The sequence below is a fragment of the Natator depressus genome, chromosome 21, assembly GCF_965152275.1.
Source record: "Natator depressus isolate rNatDep1 chromosome 21, rNatDep2.hap1, whole genome shotgun sequence".
Lineage (NCBI taxonomy): Eukaryota > Metazoa > Chordata > Testudines > Cheloniidae > Natator > Natator depressus.
In genome coordinates this window covers 5222723-5242963 of record NC_134254.1, presented here as the reverse complement: position 1 = coordinate 5242963, position 20241 = coordinate 5222723, and the positions used below count along the sequence as shown (strand labels likewise).

Here is a 20241-nt window from a genome sequence, read left to right as displayed (position 1 = left end):
CACCCTCATGGTCTCACCCCTCATCGGCCCTGACCCGCCCCCCCCCACCCAAATTTGAAAAAAACCAACCCCCCATTTCAATTCCTGGGGAAAACACTGGACCCGCTGTGTTTCCGCTGCAGGAGACAAAACAGGGCAATTACAGAGTGGTACATCCCCTGTTGTCCAGTGCCAGAATCTGGCAGGCGGAGGTTTAAGGATACCCAGAGCATGTGATTGCGCCCCTGACCATCTTGGCTAATAGCCATTGATGGACCTGTCCTCCATGAACTTAATTAATTCTCTTTTTAACTCAGTTATACTTTTGGCCTTCACAACATCATGTTCAATTATGTTAGAAGGGAAGGGAGGAAGGGATATGGGGCAATAGTTGAAGGGATTAGTGGGATCAGAGGATGGCTTTTGGGATTGGGTGAGACCAGAGCTTCTTCGCATTTGGTTTTAGTGAGATGGCAATGTGTCAGGGGATCTCCTATTGTGAATGGCACTCCAGGCATGTTAACTGGGCCAAAGATTATCCATCTCTAAAACTGTACTGTAATGCTCGCTGTTCTGCGCAGGAATCGATTGTTTACAGTTCAAAGAATTAATTGGTGGTGTGGCTACAAGGGCAGTACACCTCATGGACATGGACATCTCGCACTGTAGAAACTCAGAAATATTAAGGAAAATGAAATGAGTAAAATTATTTGCATTTTTTCTTGTTTGTCATAGCTATGTTGTTCAGTGGTACTTTCACTTGTGTGTAGGAGGCAGAGCTTTGAAATATTTGTAGGAGAGAGAGAAGGAGCAATTCTGGGATTTGGGCCTGTCTTCTTTTAGCCTGTTTTGTCAGATACTAACACTGTAAAAGTCACTCTAGTCATCTTGCGGCATCTTCCGGGAGTAGCCTGGCTGTTTATATGATTTTCAGAACAGTCAGATGAGTGAACTGATGATCTTTTCTTTTGCAAAATTCCTTTTTATACAGTGTCTAGGCTGAAAACAATCCCAGGCACCCCTGAAAAAAAACCCAAATAAAACTGGTGATTGTAAGGGGGAGAAATGTCCATTCTAGCTCTGAGCATAGGATTCATGGTGGTCAAAAGAAGCTTTTGTTTAAGGGACGAATCTCTCCAGCTTGGCTTGGCCCACTAGCTGGCCCACTTGGAGTGTGGGTGGGAGCCTGAGAGTTGCTTAGGCGGGAGCTAGTCATGCAGTGGGGACTCAGCTACTCTGTGCTGCTAATCCAATTACTCTCTGCACCTCCACCATTCTTCTGCAGCGTGGTTGCTCTCCCTAGGCTAATTCCTGTTTTAATAACTTGACCTAGCACAGCAGTGAAGACATGCCTTTAGTTTAAACCCCTGGCTGTATGAAGCTCATCTGTGCTCATAGACCACAGGAAAACCTGAGGAACCCCCTACAGCGGGGCTCACTGACCTGTGGCAGGTCCCTGTAGCATCTAAGGCATGTCAGGATCCTTTTCAACAAAGGCAGCTGGGTGAAATTATTTAACATCAATATCTTTCCTGTTGAAATGAGAGTATGTTCTTATATTTTTCTGATAGGTCTGTGTGGGACCCTGCCAAAGCTCCGTCGTGCCATCCCCCGTGATACTAATCACGCAGAGGGCTTCCCTATCAACGCAGAAGTGACATACAAGTGCGTTGATGGCTGTGTTAAAATCCCTGGAAAGTCAGACACTGTAGTTTGCCTTCCAAACTCAGAGTGGTCAAGCATTGGAGAGTTTTGTGATCGTAAGTATTTTATTTTCTCTGGAACAAATTTGCTCGGGCCACCTTTCGCTGGTGGAAATGTCAGACATTCCCCCACTGAATAGGTCTACTCAAAATTAGCTTTAATAACTAGTTTTAAGTTGCTTGCTGGATCAGTGACAATATACAGTTAACCTGCTTGTTCAATAATCTTGTTGCAAAGCAGCCTGGGAACATCCATCAGTGAGACGACTTGTGCTTGGTTCCGAAATGTGCGATTAAGATTGACAGGAATGGGAAGTAATATTATATTTGAGTTTTAACTTCACAGAAATAGGTGGGGATGCCTCCATCCTCGGGATGCTCATACAGTTTTGCTGCATCACCTGGCATATATGAAATAAAGCTGTTTCAGAAATGATAGAGCTGAATAGTACCACTTATATTACTATATTGCATAAAGGTCCTGGCCAATGGTAGCCAGGGGGGCGGTGCCTGCAGGTGAGAGCTGCACAGAGCTGCTTGCGCGCCTCCGCCTAGGAGCCGGACCTGCTGCTGGCCGCTTCCGGGGCACAGAACGGTTCACGGTTCCAGGATAGGCAGGAAGCCTGCCTTAGCATCCCTGCTGCACCGCTGACAGGGAGCTGCCCCAGATAAGCCTGTGCCCCAATCCCCTTCCCCAGCCCTGAGGCCCCCCCAAATGTGGCTATTCCTGCACCCCAAACCCCTCATTCCCAGCCAGAGCCCTGCAGCCCTCACCCACGCACCCCAACCCTCTGCCCCAGCCCTAAGCCCCTCCCACACCCCTCAACCCCAGCTCCGTTGGGGCGCAGGCATCAACAATTTTCTTAACTGGGTCACCAGAAAAAAAGTTTGAAAACCTAAAGAACTCTAAATCCAGATTAACAAGAAGATGCAACAAATGGATGAAACAAATGGGTGAAGGTGGTTGGGAGGGAGGGCAGCCTGTTTTCATGTAGATTAGCTGTGCTTGCAGTGTGGCTGGCCTCGTTTCTGGCTTGTATAAAATAGCGGGGTTCTACAGGCACTACAGCAAAAATAGGGGTTTTTTAGAGGTCAAAGTAGCGGCTATGGAAGAAAGCCTGGAGGTTCTCTAGAAGTGGCTGAAGAGGCGATGGTTGGGTACGCTGGTAGATCTCAGCTGGTAGTTGACATGACAAGATGAGACCTCTGGTAGGTAAGACAGGGCTGTGAGGAGATGTGCTTTGAAAGAGAGGACACAAAGCTTATTTCTGATGTGGTAAAGAAGGGAGTCCTGATGGAGGGATGCAGAGAATAGGGGTTTACATAATCTGAAAAAAAGCCAAGTCCATAGAGAAGAATATAAGGGCCTGGACGAGAGCTTTGGCAGTCTGGACTGAGAAAATCTGGATCTTAGGGAATTTAAGAAGGGAAAATGGCAAGATTTGGATACAGCTAGGACATGAGGGTCCATAGAAAGGGCTGAGTCAAAACTAATGCCCAGATTACAGGCATGAGCAGCTGAGAGGAGGATGATTTTGTTCAATCGGTGGCGACTGAGGACGTGGAGAAGGAAAGATTTGCAAGGGAACACAAGCTCTGTTTTTGCCATGTGCAGTTTAAGCTACTGGCAGGGAATCCAAACGGGAGTTTTGTGAGTTGTCAATATAACGATCGCATCCAGAGCTGTGAGAGCAGATCAGATCCCGAAGACAGGATGCACAAGGAAAAGAGGGTGGGCTGAGGAGAGAATCCTGGCAGATTCTTGCTGATGGGGCAGGGGTAGGGGAGAGTTGGAGGATCCACTGAACTAGACCTGAAAGTACGAGATGGAAGAGTCAGGAGAAAAACCTTGAGAGGATGGAGTGACAAAAGCCTGTAGATGATGAGATTGAAAGAAGTAGAAATGCTTGATGGTGTCCAAGGCACGAAGAGGTCAAGGAGAATGGGGTGGGGTAGAGGTCCTGGGAATTGTGTGAGACTTCAATAAAGTGGAGAGGATGGACACAGCCCGGGGAAGGTCACAAGGTTCAAGCTGAAGAAGACCACCGTGGTTGTAAACAGAATGTTCGGTTAGAATTGGAGATGAGGAGCGGGGGGAAATCTGTCTTTCTCTTTCTACATGCTTTAATCTACCAATGCCTTTCTCTCGCTTAGCTCCTTCCTTTTCTCTTTTACTCCTTAGTTTGTATCACCCGCTGCTTGGAGCAGCACCCAGTTAACTTTGTCCAAGTTACTTGCCTCTCTTCCTTAAAAATAATTGTAAAAAAATCTCTCTTCCCCTACATATTTTGTAAAGCGTCCTGCTCTAATGCTCAGATGCTGTTCCGTGGCTGTACTGTAATAGCTGCTGCTGCCTTTAAATAGGGCTACCAGATAGCAACTCGGAACAAACGGGACGGGGGTGGAGGGTGGTAGGCGCCTAGGTAAGAAAAAGTCCCAAAAAACGGGACTATCTCTTTAAGAACGAGACATCTGGTCGCACTACCTCTAAATCATAAACTTTTGGCCAAGGTTTTTTAAAAACGGGTGTTTGTGTGTGTGTTTATATATAAATAGAAAGCTAAAAGTACAATTTTGATGCCTATCTTCATAGCTAAATCTTTCAGACCCTGTGTCTTTTTTCTTTTTTTTTTGGTTAGATGACTGTGGTGCCCCACCAAGGTTAAAATCTGCTGCCTTAAGTAAGGAAGATGAGAGGAAGAATTACCATCCTAGGGGGTCCACTGTGCGTTATGTCTGTCGTCCAGGATATGAGAGGACCGAACTGACACCTGTCATTACTTGTCTTGAGAATTTAACATGGTCAGAAAGCCCTGAGTTCTGTAGAGGTGGGTGTCTTTTTTGTCACTTTTCTCTCTCCATTGAGCAAGTGGCCTCTGTGAGCAGACAGGAGTGTTTTGTGTTAAACAGCTGGTTCACATTTCAGCACCGGCTTGTCAGTTTTAGTTTGGAGAAACTTTTTTGTCAGGTTTTGATGCTAAATTTAAATGAAGCTTTAAATGGAGAGAGAAAGCATAGTGAGTACTATTGAACAGTAGACAGCGTTTGCAGTAGTTAAGCTTTTCATTGTGCTTCCCAGCAGCAATCGGAAATCACAAATAATGCAATAAAGTTAATATCCTACTGTGGTAAATATCCATTTAAAAATGGTGAGCACAGTATCCCTGGAAACTAAATATGAAGGAGAATAATCGTATTATTTTTGTCATTTCTAAAAGTTCACACATTTAAAAATTCTAGCCTCAGACACCACTCATTCTGCACACAGTTCAACCAAACGGAATCACCGTATTAAAAAATAAATACAATATTTAATAACTATATGTATGGCAAAGCTGTTCAAATACCAAAATACATATCAAAACTTAAATGACAGATGGCCCGCATTGTGAAGAATACTGTAAGTTTTGGCAAAGCTACCTATATTGAGTCTGTGTCTGTTGTATTCCCTGCAAAACCCAGGAGAGTGAACTAACTGGACTGTGAGTCTGCCATTGCCACAGTCCACGGGTGGCCAAACTTACTGACCCTTCGAGCCGCATACAACAATCTTCAGACGTTCAAGCGCTGGAGCAGGAGGCGTCTGCTGGCGCTCGGGGCTTCACCCCGCTCCTGCTGAAGCCCTGAGATCCCCTGTCTGCTGGGCAGTAGCCCCTAACCCACCACCCTGCCCCAAGGCAAAGGTCCCACCCCCCCAATATGATAGGAGGGCTCCGTGAGCTGCACTTTAACTGTAAAAGAGCCACGTGCGTCTTGCGAGCCACAGTTTGGCCACCCCAGCCGTAGTCTCTTCTAAGTATGTTAGAGTTTGTTGAAGCAACATAATGTGCTAATAGTGATCTCGTTCTGTGCTAGGGAAATCTTGTGGTGTTCCAAAAGGACCAGAGCATGGCAGAGCTGTTGATGTAACAAATGACCTGTATGGTGCAAAAGTCAACATAATTTGTGATGACGGGTGAGTTTTGGGCAACCGGTGCTGAGTAATTCACAGAGCTTAGTTTGGTGTAGAGCTACTGGGGAACAGTGGAAAATTAATAATAGAAATTCCGATCTAATTTAAAATATAATCTGAGTAAGTTCTACAGATCTGCTGTCCTGGCTTCAGGGCTCTATTTAAAAAGTATAACCTTCAAGCTGAATTTGGCCAGGTGTGGATTATGATCCCTCAGTCCTCCAGCTGAAAGATTAAGTTGGGAGGAAGCAGGTGCAGCTACGGTATCATGGGGTATGCTTCAATTTGTTCAAGCTGCTGTTGGAAAAAACTACCATAATATGTGATTGGATTCTAGTTTCACTGGATTGTGCGGGTACTTTCTGGACATCAGAGTAATTCAACAGGGAAGCACATGGCATGAGCATGGATGTCTTCGTTTTAATTAATATATCATTTTGTTTTTCACTGTGTCACCCATTTTGGTGGTATGTGCAGGCAACAAGGTTTAGATCCCTGTGCCGGGATTAGAATGATTGGGAGGGGCTGGTTATGGAATAATTTGCCTAGGGAAGTTGTGGAATCTCTGTCAGCGGAGATTTTCAAGAGCAGGTTAGACAAACGTCTGTCCGGGATGGTCTGGATAATACTTAGTCCTGCCTGAGTGCAGGAGACTGGACTAGAAAACCTCTCGAGGTTCCTTCCAGTCCTATGATTCTCTGTCTTCAAACCCCACAGAGATTGGGAGACAAGGAGAATGCCTTTTCCTGTAGCTGAGCTATCGGCCTACTTCTCAGGTGATGTAATACCAACTAGCTGTTATCGGATATCAAATCACTTTACAAAGGAGGGCAGTATTGTTTACCCCATTTTACAGATGGGGAAACTGAAGCGCAGAGGGGAAGTGACTTCCCAAGGTCACCCACAGGCCAGAGGCAGAAATGAGAATGGAATCCAAGGTTCCCGAGTCCCACTCCGGTGGTTTTTCCTCTAGGCAATACTGCATCTGAGTTGTACCCACAAGAATGTCCGAGCCATTTGTTGTGATACTTCACATTTTCCTGTGCAGAAGCGCACAGGAGCTGCACACCTTGGAATTGTGTCCGCCAACGAAAACTTCGGGTTTAAGTGGGCTGAGGAGGTTTGGACATTGAGACGTTCAGGTTTTGAAAGAGTGGCAGCAGCGGGACAGCCCTTGGGCAGCTGTCTTCTCGCCCTGTTGTTTCTGCCAGCACAAGAGGCCTTTGCATGTAATGTTCTAAGTTGGAAGAAAAGCAGTAGCCACCTGGCCACAAATGATGTTCATGTCTATCCTTGTTAGCCCCTGCCGTTTCAGCAGACTGGTGAAAGACCCTGCAGAAACCAGCTTTACTAGGGGCACCTCTCATCTGTTTCTCTAAACCTCTTTCCCAAATAAATAAGGCCATGACCTTTAGCCTGTAGTGTTAAAAGAAGTAGTGAAGGCTAAGTGACTGCATTGCCAGTATGCAGTACCGTACTTCCTGTGCAAGCATTAGCTAGCAGTCTAGCTAAGTGAGTCTTGGGTGTGGACTGTTGGCAACTCTTTGGTAGAAGAGCAGAGTTAAAATAGGAAGAGGAATGATGGCACTAAGCAGGCTGAGCTACTGACTTCCAGAGTGACAGAGATACCCTTTGAGTACTTTTCTCCCCGTTTAGCTGGGGCTGTAATCAAAGGGGTAGAATGGCAAAAGCACACATCCGGAAGACTGTTCTGCAGATTGGAACGAGGGAGGTGTGACGCAGCCTCTTACTCTGCAAGCGCAAACCTCTTTGACATACAAACACTTCAACAGTCTGGAAAATTACTAATTTCTTTAGTGTTTTTCAAATTCTAGAACTTACCTAGGGACTTCTTCCACCTTCTGGAGATGTAAGAAATAAGCATTAAAAATGTGGAGAAAAGACACTTACTTGTTGTTTCCCTTTGCTAAGGTTTAACAAAGGTATTGCCCAGGAATTCCCAAGCATCTAGCTAGTATAGACTTTAAGGGGAAGGATTTCACCTGCTCACATGGTCTCTGCAGTCTTCAAGCCACCTATTTGCTTGTTCTACATTGATTTTAACCAATCAGCATTCCGTGGTCCTAGGGATCATGTTAGTACTTACAGCAGGAATGACCCTACAGGTCCAGAATTTTGCAAAAGGGGTTATTACAGGAGTAATTAGATAGTTAGGTAAGAAGCTTTTTCTCTTTTATTTAGGTTCAGATTACGTGGGCGGACTTTCATCCAATGTTTGCGGAAGGGAGATCAAGTTGAATGGAGTCCACTTCCAACTTGTCAAGGTCAGGCTATTTTTATGGATTTAAGAAGAACTCATGATTGGAACTGTTACAGAGTAACCATTACAGAGCTCACAGAGCTTTCATGTGTGTTTCATATTCACTCGATGTCGATTGTCGATCATATATATATATTTTTGGGAGCGGGGAAGTCCGATGAAAGTGTAGGAGCATCCATTGTGTTGCTGGTGCCTTCTGTGGAAGCCACACTTCAAACAAACAAACAAAAAACCCCACAGCCCTCTCTAGCCCTACAGAGCACTCCTCTTGAGATTGCTGTCTGGTGTATAGATTCCAACCCAACTAATGACCTCATCACAATTGAACCCTGAACACGGGGATGGTGGAGTTGGGTTGGTTTCTCATTCCTCCCCAAATAATCTCTGCTGCTTTTGAAGTCTTTCATCCAACTTTTTTTTATTTAGTTTAATTCCTCCCTGTTAATTATTCTCTTCCCTTCGCCTCAAAACCAACCAACCAACCAACCCTGGGACTCCACATTCAAAATCTCAGGCTATTTCAGAGTGAAATCCAGTATTTAAACTTCTTCTTCCCAATGTATTTGCTTTAACTATTTTGTCCTTTTGGACACTACCTGGGGATCTGTCAACCAGGCTATCGCCATCTGGTCTAGAACCAGCTGCAGTTAGAAGGAAAGTCATAATTTAAGCTTTCAGCTTCTGGAACATTGTAGAAGCACAACTATTGTCTTTCAAGGATGTCAATCAAAGAGCCAAGCTCCTTATATATAATGTGGGGGAGGGATGTGGTCTGACAAGGCTGTTATCCAGGATTTGTTTAATGGAGCCAAAATCTTCTAGCTGAACGGATGTTGGGAGTGGAGAAAAGTTTGAAAGCGGAAAGCCTTGTAAATCTAAGGAAGGTAATGCCTCGCATTTTGTTAAAACACAGTACTAATTACGCTCTCAAAAGGTTAAATTTTTCCCCCTTTTGGGGAGGAATTGTAAACAAATGTTTACTTAATCTTTACAATTCACCTCTAACTGAAATGTGCATTAATATTCATGATGCCATTCTCTTTTCCTTCAGCGATTACTTGTTCTCCTCCTCCTAATATTGTCAATGGGACACACAATGGCAGCAACATGGAAATCTTTCACTGTAACTCATCGGTAACTTACAAATGTGACCCTAATTTCTCGCTTACTGGAGAGGCCTCCATTCACTGTACAACTAAAGATAACATCAATGGAGTCTGGAATGGGTCTGCCCCTGAATGCAAAGGTGACTGCCTGTTTTTTTTTAATCTTCCTCTTGTTCTACTTTCTCCCACCAGAAAAAACAATATTTTGGTTGCTAGGCAAACCCATAAACATGAGGAAATTGAGTTAGGCATTAATCCTCTAAAGATATAACTTGTGGGAAACCTGGTTGCTGTGGGAAACATAATCCTGAAGAAATGGCTGTCGCTTCACGTACACCAAAGGAGGAAAAATTAACATCTCATGGGTAACCTTAATTCTGTGACTTCCTACCTTCTGAGTGCTCTACAATTTTAATAACTTGTTTCTGCTGTGGGTTTTATGTAACTTCTGGGCTTTTTAAAAAGAACAAAGAGGTGTATGTGGAGGTAATGTCCCATCCTCTATCTCCATGTGCCATTGAGGTTTGACTCTTGAGCCTAAGGTACTGCAGCATCGACCTCTATAATTCTTTAACTTGAATTATAATAGGTGGCAGCAGGAGTAAATTGTTGTATGGACCAACTGCTAGAGGAGGATGCACAGCACACTAAAACAATAGATTATATATTCACAAATAGCCTCATTGTACACACTGCATCGCCAAATATTTAGATTTGGCAAATTCTTTCGGTTAGGCTAAGTGGATGAGACTTGGGTCTGCCAGATTAGAGATCTGGGTTCTCTTCCTAGCTTATATAACTTTCATTCAGGGAGGATGGGTTGCTCAGTGCGAACTTGGGTTTTGACGGGCACAGGATTGTTAACACCAGTCAGTAGAAATAATGAGAGTTGAACTCATCATCTCAATATCTTCATAAATGATCTGGAGGGTGGTGTGTCTTGCACCCTCAGCAAGTTTGCAGATGACACTAAACTGGGAGGAGCGGTAGATACGCTGGAGGGTAGGGATAGGATACAGAGGGACCTAGACAAATTGGAGGATTGGGCCAAAAGAAATCTGATGAGGTTCAACAAGGACAAGTGCAGAGTCCTGCACTTAGGACGGAAGAATCCAATGCACCGTTACAGATTAGGGACCGAATGGCGAGGCAGCAGTTCTGCAGAAAAGGACCTAGGAGTTACAGTGGACGAGAAGCTGGATATGAGTCAACAGTGTGCCCTTGTTGCCAAGAAGGCCAATGGCATTTTGGGATGTATAAGTAGGGGCATTGCCAACAGATCGAGAGACATGATCGTTCCCCTCTATTCGACATTGGTGAGGCCTCATCTGGAGTACTATGTCCAGTTTTGCGCCCCACACTACAAGAAGGATGTGGAAAAATTGGAAAGCGTCCAGCGGAGGGCAACAAAAATGATTAGGGGACTGGAACACATGAGTTATGAGGAGAGGCTGAGGGAACTGGGATTGTTTAGTCTGTGGAAGAGAAGAATGAGGGGAGATTTGATAGCTGCTTTCAACTACCTGAAAGGGGTAGATCTAAAGAGATCCAAAGAGGATGGATCTAGACTATTCTCAGTGGTAGCGGATGACAGGACAAGGAGTAATGGTCTCAAGTTGCAGTGGGGGAGATTTAGGTTGGATATTAGGAAAAACTTTTTCACTAGGAGGGTGATGAAACACTGGAATGCGTTACCGAGGGAGGTGGTGGAATCTCCTTCCTTAGAAGTTTTTAAGGTCAGGCTTGACAAAGCCCTGGCTGGGATGATTTAATTGGGGATCAGTCCTGCTTTGAGCAGGGGGTTGGACTAGATGACCTCCTGAGGTTCCTTCCAACCCTGATATTCTATTGTTCTATTATTCTATGATCTCCTGATTCCCAACGCAATGCACCTTCTCTTAGGCCAAAGGATATTTTGACTTGAGGGGTGGAGATGCATAGTTCTGAGTAACATATGGCAATACCTTGCAGAGAATGCTCCGTGAGAACAGCATGTTCAGGGGCTTTAGAAGTCACTCTAGGAAGTTTTGATGAGTAAAACTGAAGGGAAATGAGAGAGATTGGCAGTTTGTAACTCATGTTGGCAGCAAGAGGCACCACATTGAGCCTTTCCCATCCCTGCTGCAAACCACGGAACTGTTAGAGCTCTTAAAAAAGAAAAAAAAAAAAGAGAGAGAGAGAACGTTTGTAAAGGGAAGTGGTAGGCAGCTCAATGTAGGGGTTGCTATGGGCTTCCCCTAGAATATATGAATGGGATCCCAGCAGCAGTCTGCAGGGTAGCCCAGCTGATAGTACATGGGCTCTCGCTGTGACAACGTGTAAGTGGGGTAAGAATGTCTTGTCTCTAAAGCTGCAGATTCCTAAATATTGGTTTGGCAAGCTCCTGGCTCTGAGTGGCCAGCTGGTGATGGGAGACTAATATAATGTTCATAACTGCTTTTTCCCTCTTCTTTTTGCCTTAGTTATAATTACCCAGGACAAACCGACAACTGTCCCTCCCGAAGGAGCAGAAGGAGCTGGTACTTCCTCAGATAAATTGGAAGAACTTGGATTTGCTAAATGTCTAGAATTTTGGATTCAAAATGTGGCCCACTTGGAGTGTGGGTGGGAGCCTGAGAGTTGCTTAGGCGGGAGCTAGTCATGCAGTGGGGACTCAGCTACTCTGTGCTGCTAATCCAATCACTCTCTGCACCTCCACCATTCTTCTGCAGCGTGGTTGCTCTCCCTAGGCTAATTCCTGTCTTAATAACTTGACCTAGCACAGCAGTGAAGACATGCCTTTAGTTTAAACCTGTGGCTGTGTGAAGCTCATCGGCCACTGGAAAACCTGAGGAACCCCCCACAACGGGGCTCACTGACCTGTGGCAGGTCCCTGTAGCATCTAAAGCATGTCAGGATCCTTTTCAACAAAGGCAGCTGGGTGAAATTATTTAAAATCAATATCTTTCCTATTGAAATGAGAGTATGTTCTTATGTTTTTCTGATAGGTCTGTGTGGGACCCTGCCAAGGCTCCGTCGTGCCATCCCCCGTGATACTAATCACACAGAGGGCTTCCCTATCAACGCAGAAGTGACATACAAGTGCGTTGATGGCTGTGTTAAAATCCCTGGGAAGTCAGACACTGTAGTTTGCCTTTCAAACTCAGAGTGGTCAAGCATTGGAGAGTTTTGTGATTGTAAGTATTTTATTTTCTCTGGAACAAATTTGCTCGGGCCACCCTTCGCTGATGGAAATGTCAGACTTTCCCCCACTGAAAAGCTACTCAAAATTAGCTTTAATAACTAGTTTTAAGTTCCTTGCTGGATCACTGACAATATACAGTTAACCTGCTTATTCAATAATCTTGTTGCAAAGCAGCCTGGGAACATCCATCAGTGAGACGACTTGTGCTTGGTTCCAAAATGTGCGATTAAGATTGACAGGGATGGGAAGTAATTTTATATTTGAGTTTTAACTTCACAGAAATAGGTGGGGATGCCTCCATCCTCGGGATGCTCATACAGTTTTGCTGCATCACCTGGCATATATGAAATAAAGCTGTTTCAGAAATGATAGAGCTGAATAGTACCACTTATATTACTATATTGCATAAAGGTCCTGGCCAATGGTAGCCAGGGGGGCGGTGCCTGCGGGCGAGAGCCGCACGGAGCTGTTTGCGCGCCTCCGCCTAGGAGCTGGACCTGCTGCTGGCTGCTTCCGGGGCACAGAACGGTTCACAGTGCCAGGATAGGCAGGAAGCCTGCCTTAGCATCCCCGCTGCACCGCTGACAGGGAGCTGCCCCAGATAAGCCTGTGCCCCAATCCCCTTCCCCAGCCCTGAGCCCCCCTAAAACCTGGAGCCTATTCCTGCTCCCCAAACCCCTCATCCCCAGCCACAGCCCAGAGCCCTGACCCCTTCCTGCACCCCAGCCCAGAGAGCCCCACACACCCTGAACCCTTCATTCCCAGCCCCGCCCTGCAGCCCTCACCCACGCACCCCAACCCTCTGCCGCAGCCCTAAGCCCCTCCCACACCCCTCATCCCCAGCTCTGTTGGGACGCAGGCATCAACAATTTTCTTAACTGGGTCGCCAGAAAAAAAGTTTGAAAACCACTGCCCTAAAGAACTGTAAATCCAGATTAACAAGAAGATGCAACAAACGGATGAAACAAATGGGTGAAGGTGGTTGGGAGGGAGGGCAGCCTGTTTTCATGTAGATTAGCTGTGCTTGCAGTGTGGCTGGCCTCGTTTCTGGCTTGTATAAAATAGCGGGGTTCTACAGGCACTACAGCAAAAATAGGGGGTTTTTTAGAGGTCAAAGTAGCGGCTATGGAAGAAAGCCTGGAGGTTCTCTAGAAGTGGCTGAAGAGGCGATGGTTGGGTACGCTGGTAGATCTCAGCTGGTAGTTGACATGACAAGATGAGACCTCTGGTAGGTAAGGCAGGGCTGTGAGGAGAAGTGCTTTGAAAGAGAGGATACAAAGCTTATTTTTGATGTGGTAAAGAAGGGAGTCCTGGTGGAGGGATGCAGAGAATAGGGGTTTACATAATCTGAAAAAAAGCCAAGTCCAGAAGGGAAAATGGCAAGATTTGGATACAGCCGGGACATGAGGGTCCATAGAAAGGGCTGAGTCAAAACTAATGCCCAGATTACAGGCATGAGCAGCTGAGAGGAGGATGATTTTGTTCAATCGGTGGCGACTGAGGACGTGGAGAAGGACAATTTGTAAGGGAACACAAGCTCTGTTTTTGCCATGTGCAGTCTAAGCTACTGGCAGGGAATCCAAACGGGAGTTTTGTGAGTTGTCAATATAACGATCGCATCCAGAGCTGAGAGAACATATCAGATCCCGAAGAGAGGATGCAGAAGGAAAAGAGGGTGGGCTGAGGAGAGAATTCTGGCAGATCCTTGCTGATGGGGCAGAGGTGGGGGAGAGTTGGAGGAGCCACTGTATTAGACCGGAAAGTACGAGATGGAAGAGTCAGGAGAAAAACCGTGAGAGGATAGAGTGACAAAAGCCAGTAGATGATGGGATTAAAAGAAGTAGAAATGCTTGATGGTGTCCAAGGCACGAAGAGGTCAAGGAGAATGGGGTGGGGTAGAGGTCCTGGGAATTGTGTGAGACTTCAATAAAGTGGAGAGGATGGACACAGCCCGGGGAAGGTCACAAGGTTCAAGCTGAAGAAGACCACCGTGGTTGTAAACAGAATGTTCGGTTAGAATTGGAGATGAGGTGCAGGGGGGAAATCTGTCTTTCTCTTTCTACATGCTTTAATCTACCAATGCCTTTCTCTCGCTTAGCTCCTTCCTTTTCTCTTTTACTCCTTAGTTTGTATCACCCGCTGCTTGGAGCAGCACCCAGTTAACTTTGTCCAAGTTGCTTGCCTCTCTTCCTTAAAAATAATTGTAAAAAAATCTCCCTTCCCCTACATATTTTGTAAAGCGTCCTGCTCTAATGCTCAGATGCTGTTCCGTGGCTGTACTGTAATAGCTGCTGCTGCCTTTAAATAGGGCTACCAGATAGTGACTCTGAGCAAACGGGACGGGGGTGGAGGGTAGTAGGCGCCTACGTAAGAAAAAGTCCCAAAAAATGGGTCTGTTCCTTTAAGAACAAGACATCTGGTCACACTACCTCTAAATCATAAACTTTTGGCGAAGGTTTTTTAAAAGTGTGTGTGTGTGTGTGTGTATGTGTGTTTATATATAAATAGAAAGTTTTTTTTTTTGTTGTTTTTTTTTTTTGGTTAGATGACTGTGGTGCCCCACCAAGGTTAAAATCTGCTGCCTTAAGTAAGGAAGATGAGAGGAAGAATTACCATCCTAGGGGGTCCACTGTGCGTTATGTCTGTTGTCCAGGATATGAGAGGACCGAACTGACACCTGTCATTACTTGTCTTGAGAATTTAACATGGTCAGAAAGCCCCGAGTTCTGTAGAGGTGGGTGTCTTTTTTGTCACTTTTCTCTCTCCATTGAGCAAGTGGCCCTCTGTGAGCAGACAGGAGTGTTTTGTGTTAAACAGCTGGTTCACTATTGAACAGTAGACAGCATTTGCAGTAGTTAAACTTTTCATTGTTTCGTTGTGCTTCCCAGCAGCAATCGGAAATCACAAATAATGCAGTAAAGTTAATATCCTACTGTTCTGCTGCATCACCTGTCAAATATGAAATAAAGCTGTTTCAGAAATGATTTACATTACTATATTGCGTAAAGGTCCTAACTGCATATCACTGAGCTTTATTTATACAACAACAAAAGAACCCAAACTGTGTGTTTCTGCCAACACTGAAGCCATCAGTAAATCTGAGTTCTGCACTTAGTTATGATGAACAATATGGGTACAAGTGAATATGTATACTCCATTTTTTCATTCTAAAATTCTTAACATTAAAGACTATAAATTTATTAAGGACCAATTGTTTCAGTTATTTTAGGAGTCTTTGAAAGGCCACTTCAGTGCACTCTCTACCTTCCTTGTTACTATTGTAATCTTTCATACAATTTCCCTAAAAATCTTTGTCTGAGAATTGCTTTTACACTTGACATAGGAGTTACCCATTTAATGTCTAACCAGCAGCTATCGGGCTAAGGGATTGTTTAATTGTGATACAGACGTTTGGGCTCAGGCTCGAGCTGGGGTTGTACGTCCTCGCAGGCCGGAGCCCAAATATCTGCGTTACTGTTAAACAGCCCCTTAGCCCTAGAAAGCAGGCGTGGGCCAGCTGCAGGTGTATAATTTCAATGTAGACATACCCCAACACCAACCTATGATGATAAACTGAGATTGGTTCAGCCATTTTTGCAACTGTTTTCCTGCCTGTGATACATATTTCCCTGCCAGCTTGGGACTCCAGAACCCTGCCTTGTTGAGCCAGACATATTCTTCACCCTCTATGACACTGATGGAGAGAGATGCACAGCTGTTTGCTCCCCCAGGAATTAATTACTTGCTCTGGATTAATTAATCATTAAAAATCTTATTAAATATAAAAAGTAGGATTTAAGTGGTTCCAAGCAAAATAAAACACACACACGCAAGTCTATTTGACACTCTCTTTTGAGTACTCCCAATTACTTGAATAAATCTGACTTACGTGCTTCCTACAGGAAACGCTTTCAATACAGGCATAGAGCTAACGCTCATAACTTCAAATATAAAAATGATACATGCATACCAATAGGATGAATATATTCAGTAGATTATAACCTTTGCAAAGATATGTTACATGGCATATCCAGCCTAAAACATATTCCAGTTATGTCATTTGTTCTCTTCAGGGTCTGGCACTGATAAACGCAGCATCGGCCTGGGCATTGGCCTGGGCATCGGTAAGTAACTTAAAACTGAAAAAATAATTTGAAACACTAAAGCTGTGACTGTTTTGAGGTCCATAGTCCAGGCTATTTTACTATTGCACATCCTCTATCTCATTCCCTACCCTGCGCCGCTTAACTCCTAAAAAGTCCTTAGATTTAGGAATTCACAATATTTTCCTGAGCGAAGCTCCCTCAAGAAAAGTTTCATTTCTGTCTTGGGTGAGAATACTTCCTCAACACTTAGGACAGTCTAGCATCTTGGGAATAAGAAAGTTGTTACTTATATAAATGAAGTTCCCACCATTCAGAATGTTAGTCAGTCTGCAGCGCAAAGGGCTCCATTTCCCAAAGAATTCCCACAAAGCCTGTAGTAGCTTAACCTGTGTGAACAGTTTTTTCACTGTATAGGCCCCCCATTCATCAAAGCACCTGAGCATATGTATAAATCCTACTGAGTTAAAAATCTTAATAGCAGAATTTAAATGTAGTTTAACTGGCCCAATCTGATTATAGAGGTTTTCATTTGCACGTTCAAGATTGAGAGAATCTGATGCACGCGGATGGATAGATTTTCTAATTTTTATTTATTCTTTTCAAATGCTTGAACACCTTGAATGTTAAGTAGACTGAGTACTAAACATTGAGCTAGGGGTCTGGGATACAAGAGGGGTTTTTCCATACTACTTATCTGTGAAGTTTTTGTTTTTTCTTCAAGGTGTTGTTGTCATCATTTGTGCTGGGATCGTTGTAACTTCCATTTTAGGGCAAAAGAAAAAACGGTAAGCTAGCCGACGATATTTTTTTTAAATTCTTTACTAATTTTCAGCTTATCCTCGTGGCATTTCATTACTGCATGAAAAGGTGCATGTACCTGGATGTCAGGAAAAGTTACATATATGGTGCTCTGAAAGATCCTGCTCCATGGACCGTAATTTATTTCAGCAGGAATTCTGCACGTGGAGTGGCTATGGCTAAGGCCCAAAGTGTGCACCTCTGCAAAACATAAATATGGCAAATTAAAAACCCAAAGCGGGATTTGTGTAAAGGCTTTTTAAATAGTTGCTTGGCTTTATAACCTATTCACTTGCCTTTGACTTGCACCTACATGGTGGATTGTGTGAAGTCTGCATGCATCTCTTTTTTAAAAAGCAACATTTAATAATGTGGACTATTCTAGAATTTCACTGTAATCCCTATGAGAATTCTTTTACATTCTTGAAAAAAAAAAACCCTACTTTAAATTCAATTTGCTTGTTCCATGAACATATTTAATCAGCAAATGTTCTCTCCTTTCTTGCCATTCAGTTCTTATGGTGTAAATCTGGATTCCCGAAAGCATCACATTACGACAGAACATGATTTCCAGATGAGTGAAACAATTTGATCTTGAAAGGTATATATTTTTAGAGAAAAATATTTTCCTGTATCCAAAATTTACAATATTAAGTGCAAATTGAGAATATAAATGATGGGTTATTCTTCTTTGTTCCATGTCATGAACAAAATGTGTTTCTCACCAACAGAAGTGAGTCTAGACTGAGATGGCTACAACTACACTGCATGTTTCTGCAACCACAACAAACATGCAGTATGTCGGAATAATTGTTTGTCTTCCTTTTGCCGCATAAATGACTGATGCTGGCTGATGGCTATGGGTTACACATTAACAGACACTGGAAGAAAATCATGGAAAAGTTAGGAGATAAATGTCATACTTTCACTTCAATTTGAGTAAAGCAGAAAGACTGTTGCTCTTGCCCTTGAAAATGGCTTCTTATTTGCTCTTCTGAACATGCAGCTGGTTTTTTCCTTGCAATCCACTAGCACTTTCTAATACAAAGTAAGCAGCAAGATCTAGTGCCACTGTTGTTGTAGATCTTAAAATATGATAAAGATTTCAAATGTTATTTACACCCTTTTTTGGTGACTGTTTTCTTAAATAAAAGGGATACTGAATAAAGACTCATTAAACTGTCAGAGCAAAGGAGATCCCCACTGCTCAGAGCTATACCCTTTAGGGTGGGGCAGCTCTTACACTGACAGGAAGTGCTGTCACTGAAAGATATGAGCAAGGCTCAGTTACGCAGCTCACAAGGATCCAGTCCACCAACCCTGAGCATATGAAGTATTATGGTATGGGCTGACAGATGTAACTATCAAAGAAAATTTCCACCAAGGAGAATAAATATATAAAACCAGAAAGATTGCATGTGCTAGTTAGCTTGTGCAATTTAATAATAAAATAAAAAGTTTAAAATAGGTGTCAAGTATCACAAGGCAGCCCTGTTTGTCTGTACATAGATAACAGGCCATAGTGTGATTCTGGAGAGAGGACAATCAATCAAATGAATCCACATGATCCATCCCCCAATTTAAAAAATGGACCGGTTCAGCCCTATCTGAACTGCTTTTTTCCTAGCAGCCTACCTCTGCCCAGGTACTCTGGCAGGAGGAGCCCCGCTCTGGGAAGGTTTCGCCCGGGTGCTGCAGCGCGGGGAGCGGCCCGACACCGCTCCGGCCCCTTCCTTGCTCTGGATGCTGGAGCAGCCGCCGCTCCCTCGCGCGGGAGCCGCTTCCGGCTTTGTACCCCGCCCCCGCCCCCGCATTGGCTGGCCAGGCGCCCAATGGGACGCCTTTCCCAACTGCGCACGCGCCGGAGGCCGAGTGCCGCGTCACGTTCCACAGAACAAAGACAGCGGCAGAGGCCTCAGGCCAGCCACAGCCCCGCCTCTGGCCCCTTGTTTTATTACCCCAACCCCTGAACTTGTACAAAGGGGACAAGGGGGGGTTTATTACACACCAAGAGCAGGGACCAGCCCCTGCACCCTCACCTTCCTCTGGGGCAGGGGAAGCCTGCTCCGTGCCCCTGGCCCTCTCTGGGCAGGAAGACCTAGGTACACCCCCTCCACCCACTTCTTGTCGAGCCTGTGCCACTGATCACTTGCCCAAACAAACAGTACATGCTACTGGCTTGTAAGGTTCAACTCAGGGCCAACACTTGGCTTAACCACAGGGGCCAAGACTACAGAAAGGGAGAATAAAATTAACAAAGAAGAGAGTTTAAGAGGAATGTGGGAAACAAGTCCTTACCTCGGCCACCAAAATCACAGCGTGCTCTCACGACACAAACTATCAGGTTAACCTCCTGGCTGAAGACATTTCTCTCAGCCAGAGCCTGCTGGGGGGTTTTCACCTAAGGCTGCCTGCAACCCACGCTCTCTGTTGGCTTGCTGGGTGTGGAATGAAGGGGTGCCTTCTGTATATACCCCAACATTCATTGTCTTTACTCCGAGGCAGGATCATCACCCAGGCCTTGTTTTCGCCTGCCTGCTCCTTTTCTGTAGAGGTGGCATCTCTTTATTACATAGACTTGGTATGTAAACAGGTATGCCTTCTGTTATTTTACAATGCTACATTTACATCCCAACAGACCTGCACCTTACAGAGTTTAAAACACATTTCCAGTATATACACACACAACTCCTTACATAATTCTGTACAACATTGGACCACAGTCTGAAGAACTAGCGTGGCCCCAGCATCGAGGTGAAACCTCACGTGACACGCTTTGGGAGAACCAGAATGTTTGTATAGCAAACTCAGGAGGTTTCTATATCTCCCTTACCAGTTGCCATTAACATTTTGTGTCACAAACACCAGACCCGTGGCAGAGAGTCAATGCGGGGATTTGTGACGAGCCACCGGGCCCTTTCGTAACCCATCAAACAAGTAACCCCCTGGTCCCAGGAGGTGGATTGAAGTGGCGCTGGGATCCCTCTGTGTTATAACCGGAAGGCAATGCAAAACAAACACCCACGTGATGAAAAGGAGGTCATCGACATGTTGCAATAGTACTGCTTGGCGCAAGGACAGAGCCTGGCCCAGAAACAGCCCAGAGCCCTGCCCCTCCTTGCCAGGTGCACT

At 44.7% G+C, this 20241-nt stretch overlaps 1 protein-coding gene and 1 long non-coding RNA gene across 3 annotated transcripts in view; one reads left to right on the top strand and one right to left on the bottom strand.

Moving 5' to 3' along the window:
* The window catches only part of LOC141975645 (complement decay-accelerating factor-like), a 28711-nt gene extending 10472 nt beyond the window's left edge, over positions 1 to 18239 (top strand). Inside the window, exons 2-12 of the mRNA XM_074936202.1 lie at positions 1551 to 1739; positions 4322 to 4510; positions 5538 to 5637; positions 7837 to 7919; positions 8967 to 9161; positions 12009 to 12197; positions 14751 to 14939; positions 16279 to 16329; positions 17033 to 17096; positions 17623 to 17710; positions 17841 to 18239. Coding sequence (XP_074792303.1) covers positions 1551 to 1739; positions 4322 to 4510; positions 5538 to 5637; positions 7837 to 7919; positions 8967 to 9161; positions 12009 to 12197; positions 14751 to 14939; positions 16279 to 16329; positions 17033 to 17096; positions 17623 to 17701 — 1328 coding nt within the window. The 3' untranslated portion in view covers positions 17702 to 17710; positions 17841 to 18239. The remainder of the gene's footprint in view (positions 1 to 1550; positions 1740 to 4321; positions 4511 to 5537; positions 5638 to 7836; positions 7920 to 8966; positions 9162 to 12008; positions 12198 to 14750; positions 14940 to 16278; positions 16330 to 17032; positions 17097 to 17622; positions 17711 to 17840) is intronic.
* On the bottom strand, positions 105 to 18888 carry LOC141975650 (uncharacterized). 2 transcript variants are annotated; one of them, XR_012635970.1, is made up of 5 exons: positions 18745 to 18888; positions 17189 to 17310; positions 14819 to 15154; positions 10986 to 12539; positions 105 to 2083 (listed from the first exon to the last, which is right to left on the bottom strand). It is a non-coding gene; the product is annotated as an uncharacterized LOC141975650 (long non-coding RNA). The 2 variants fall into 2 exon arrangements; XR_012635971.1 differs by lacking the exon at positions 17189 to 17310.
* Between the last annotated feature and the right edge of the window lie 1353 nt (positions 18889 to 20241).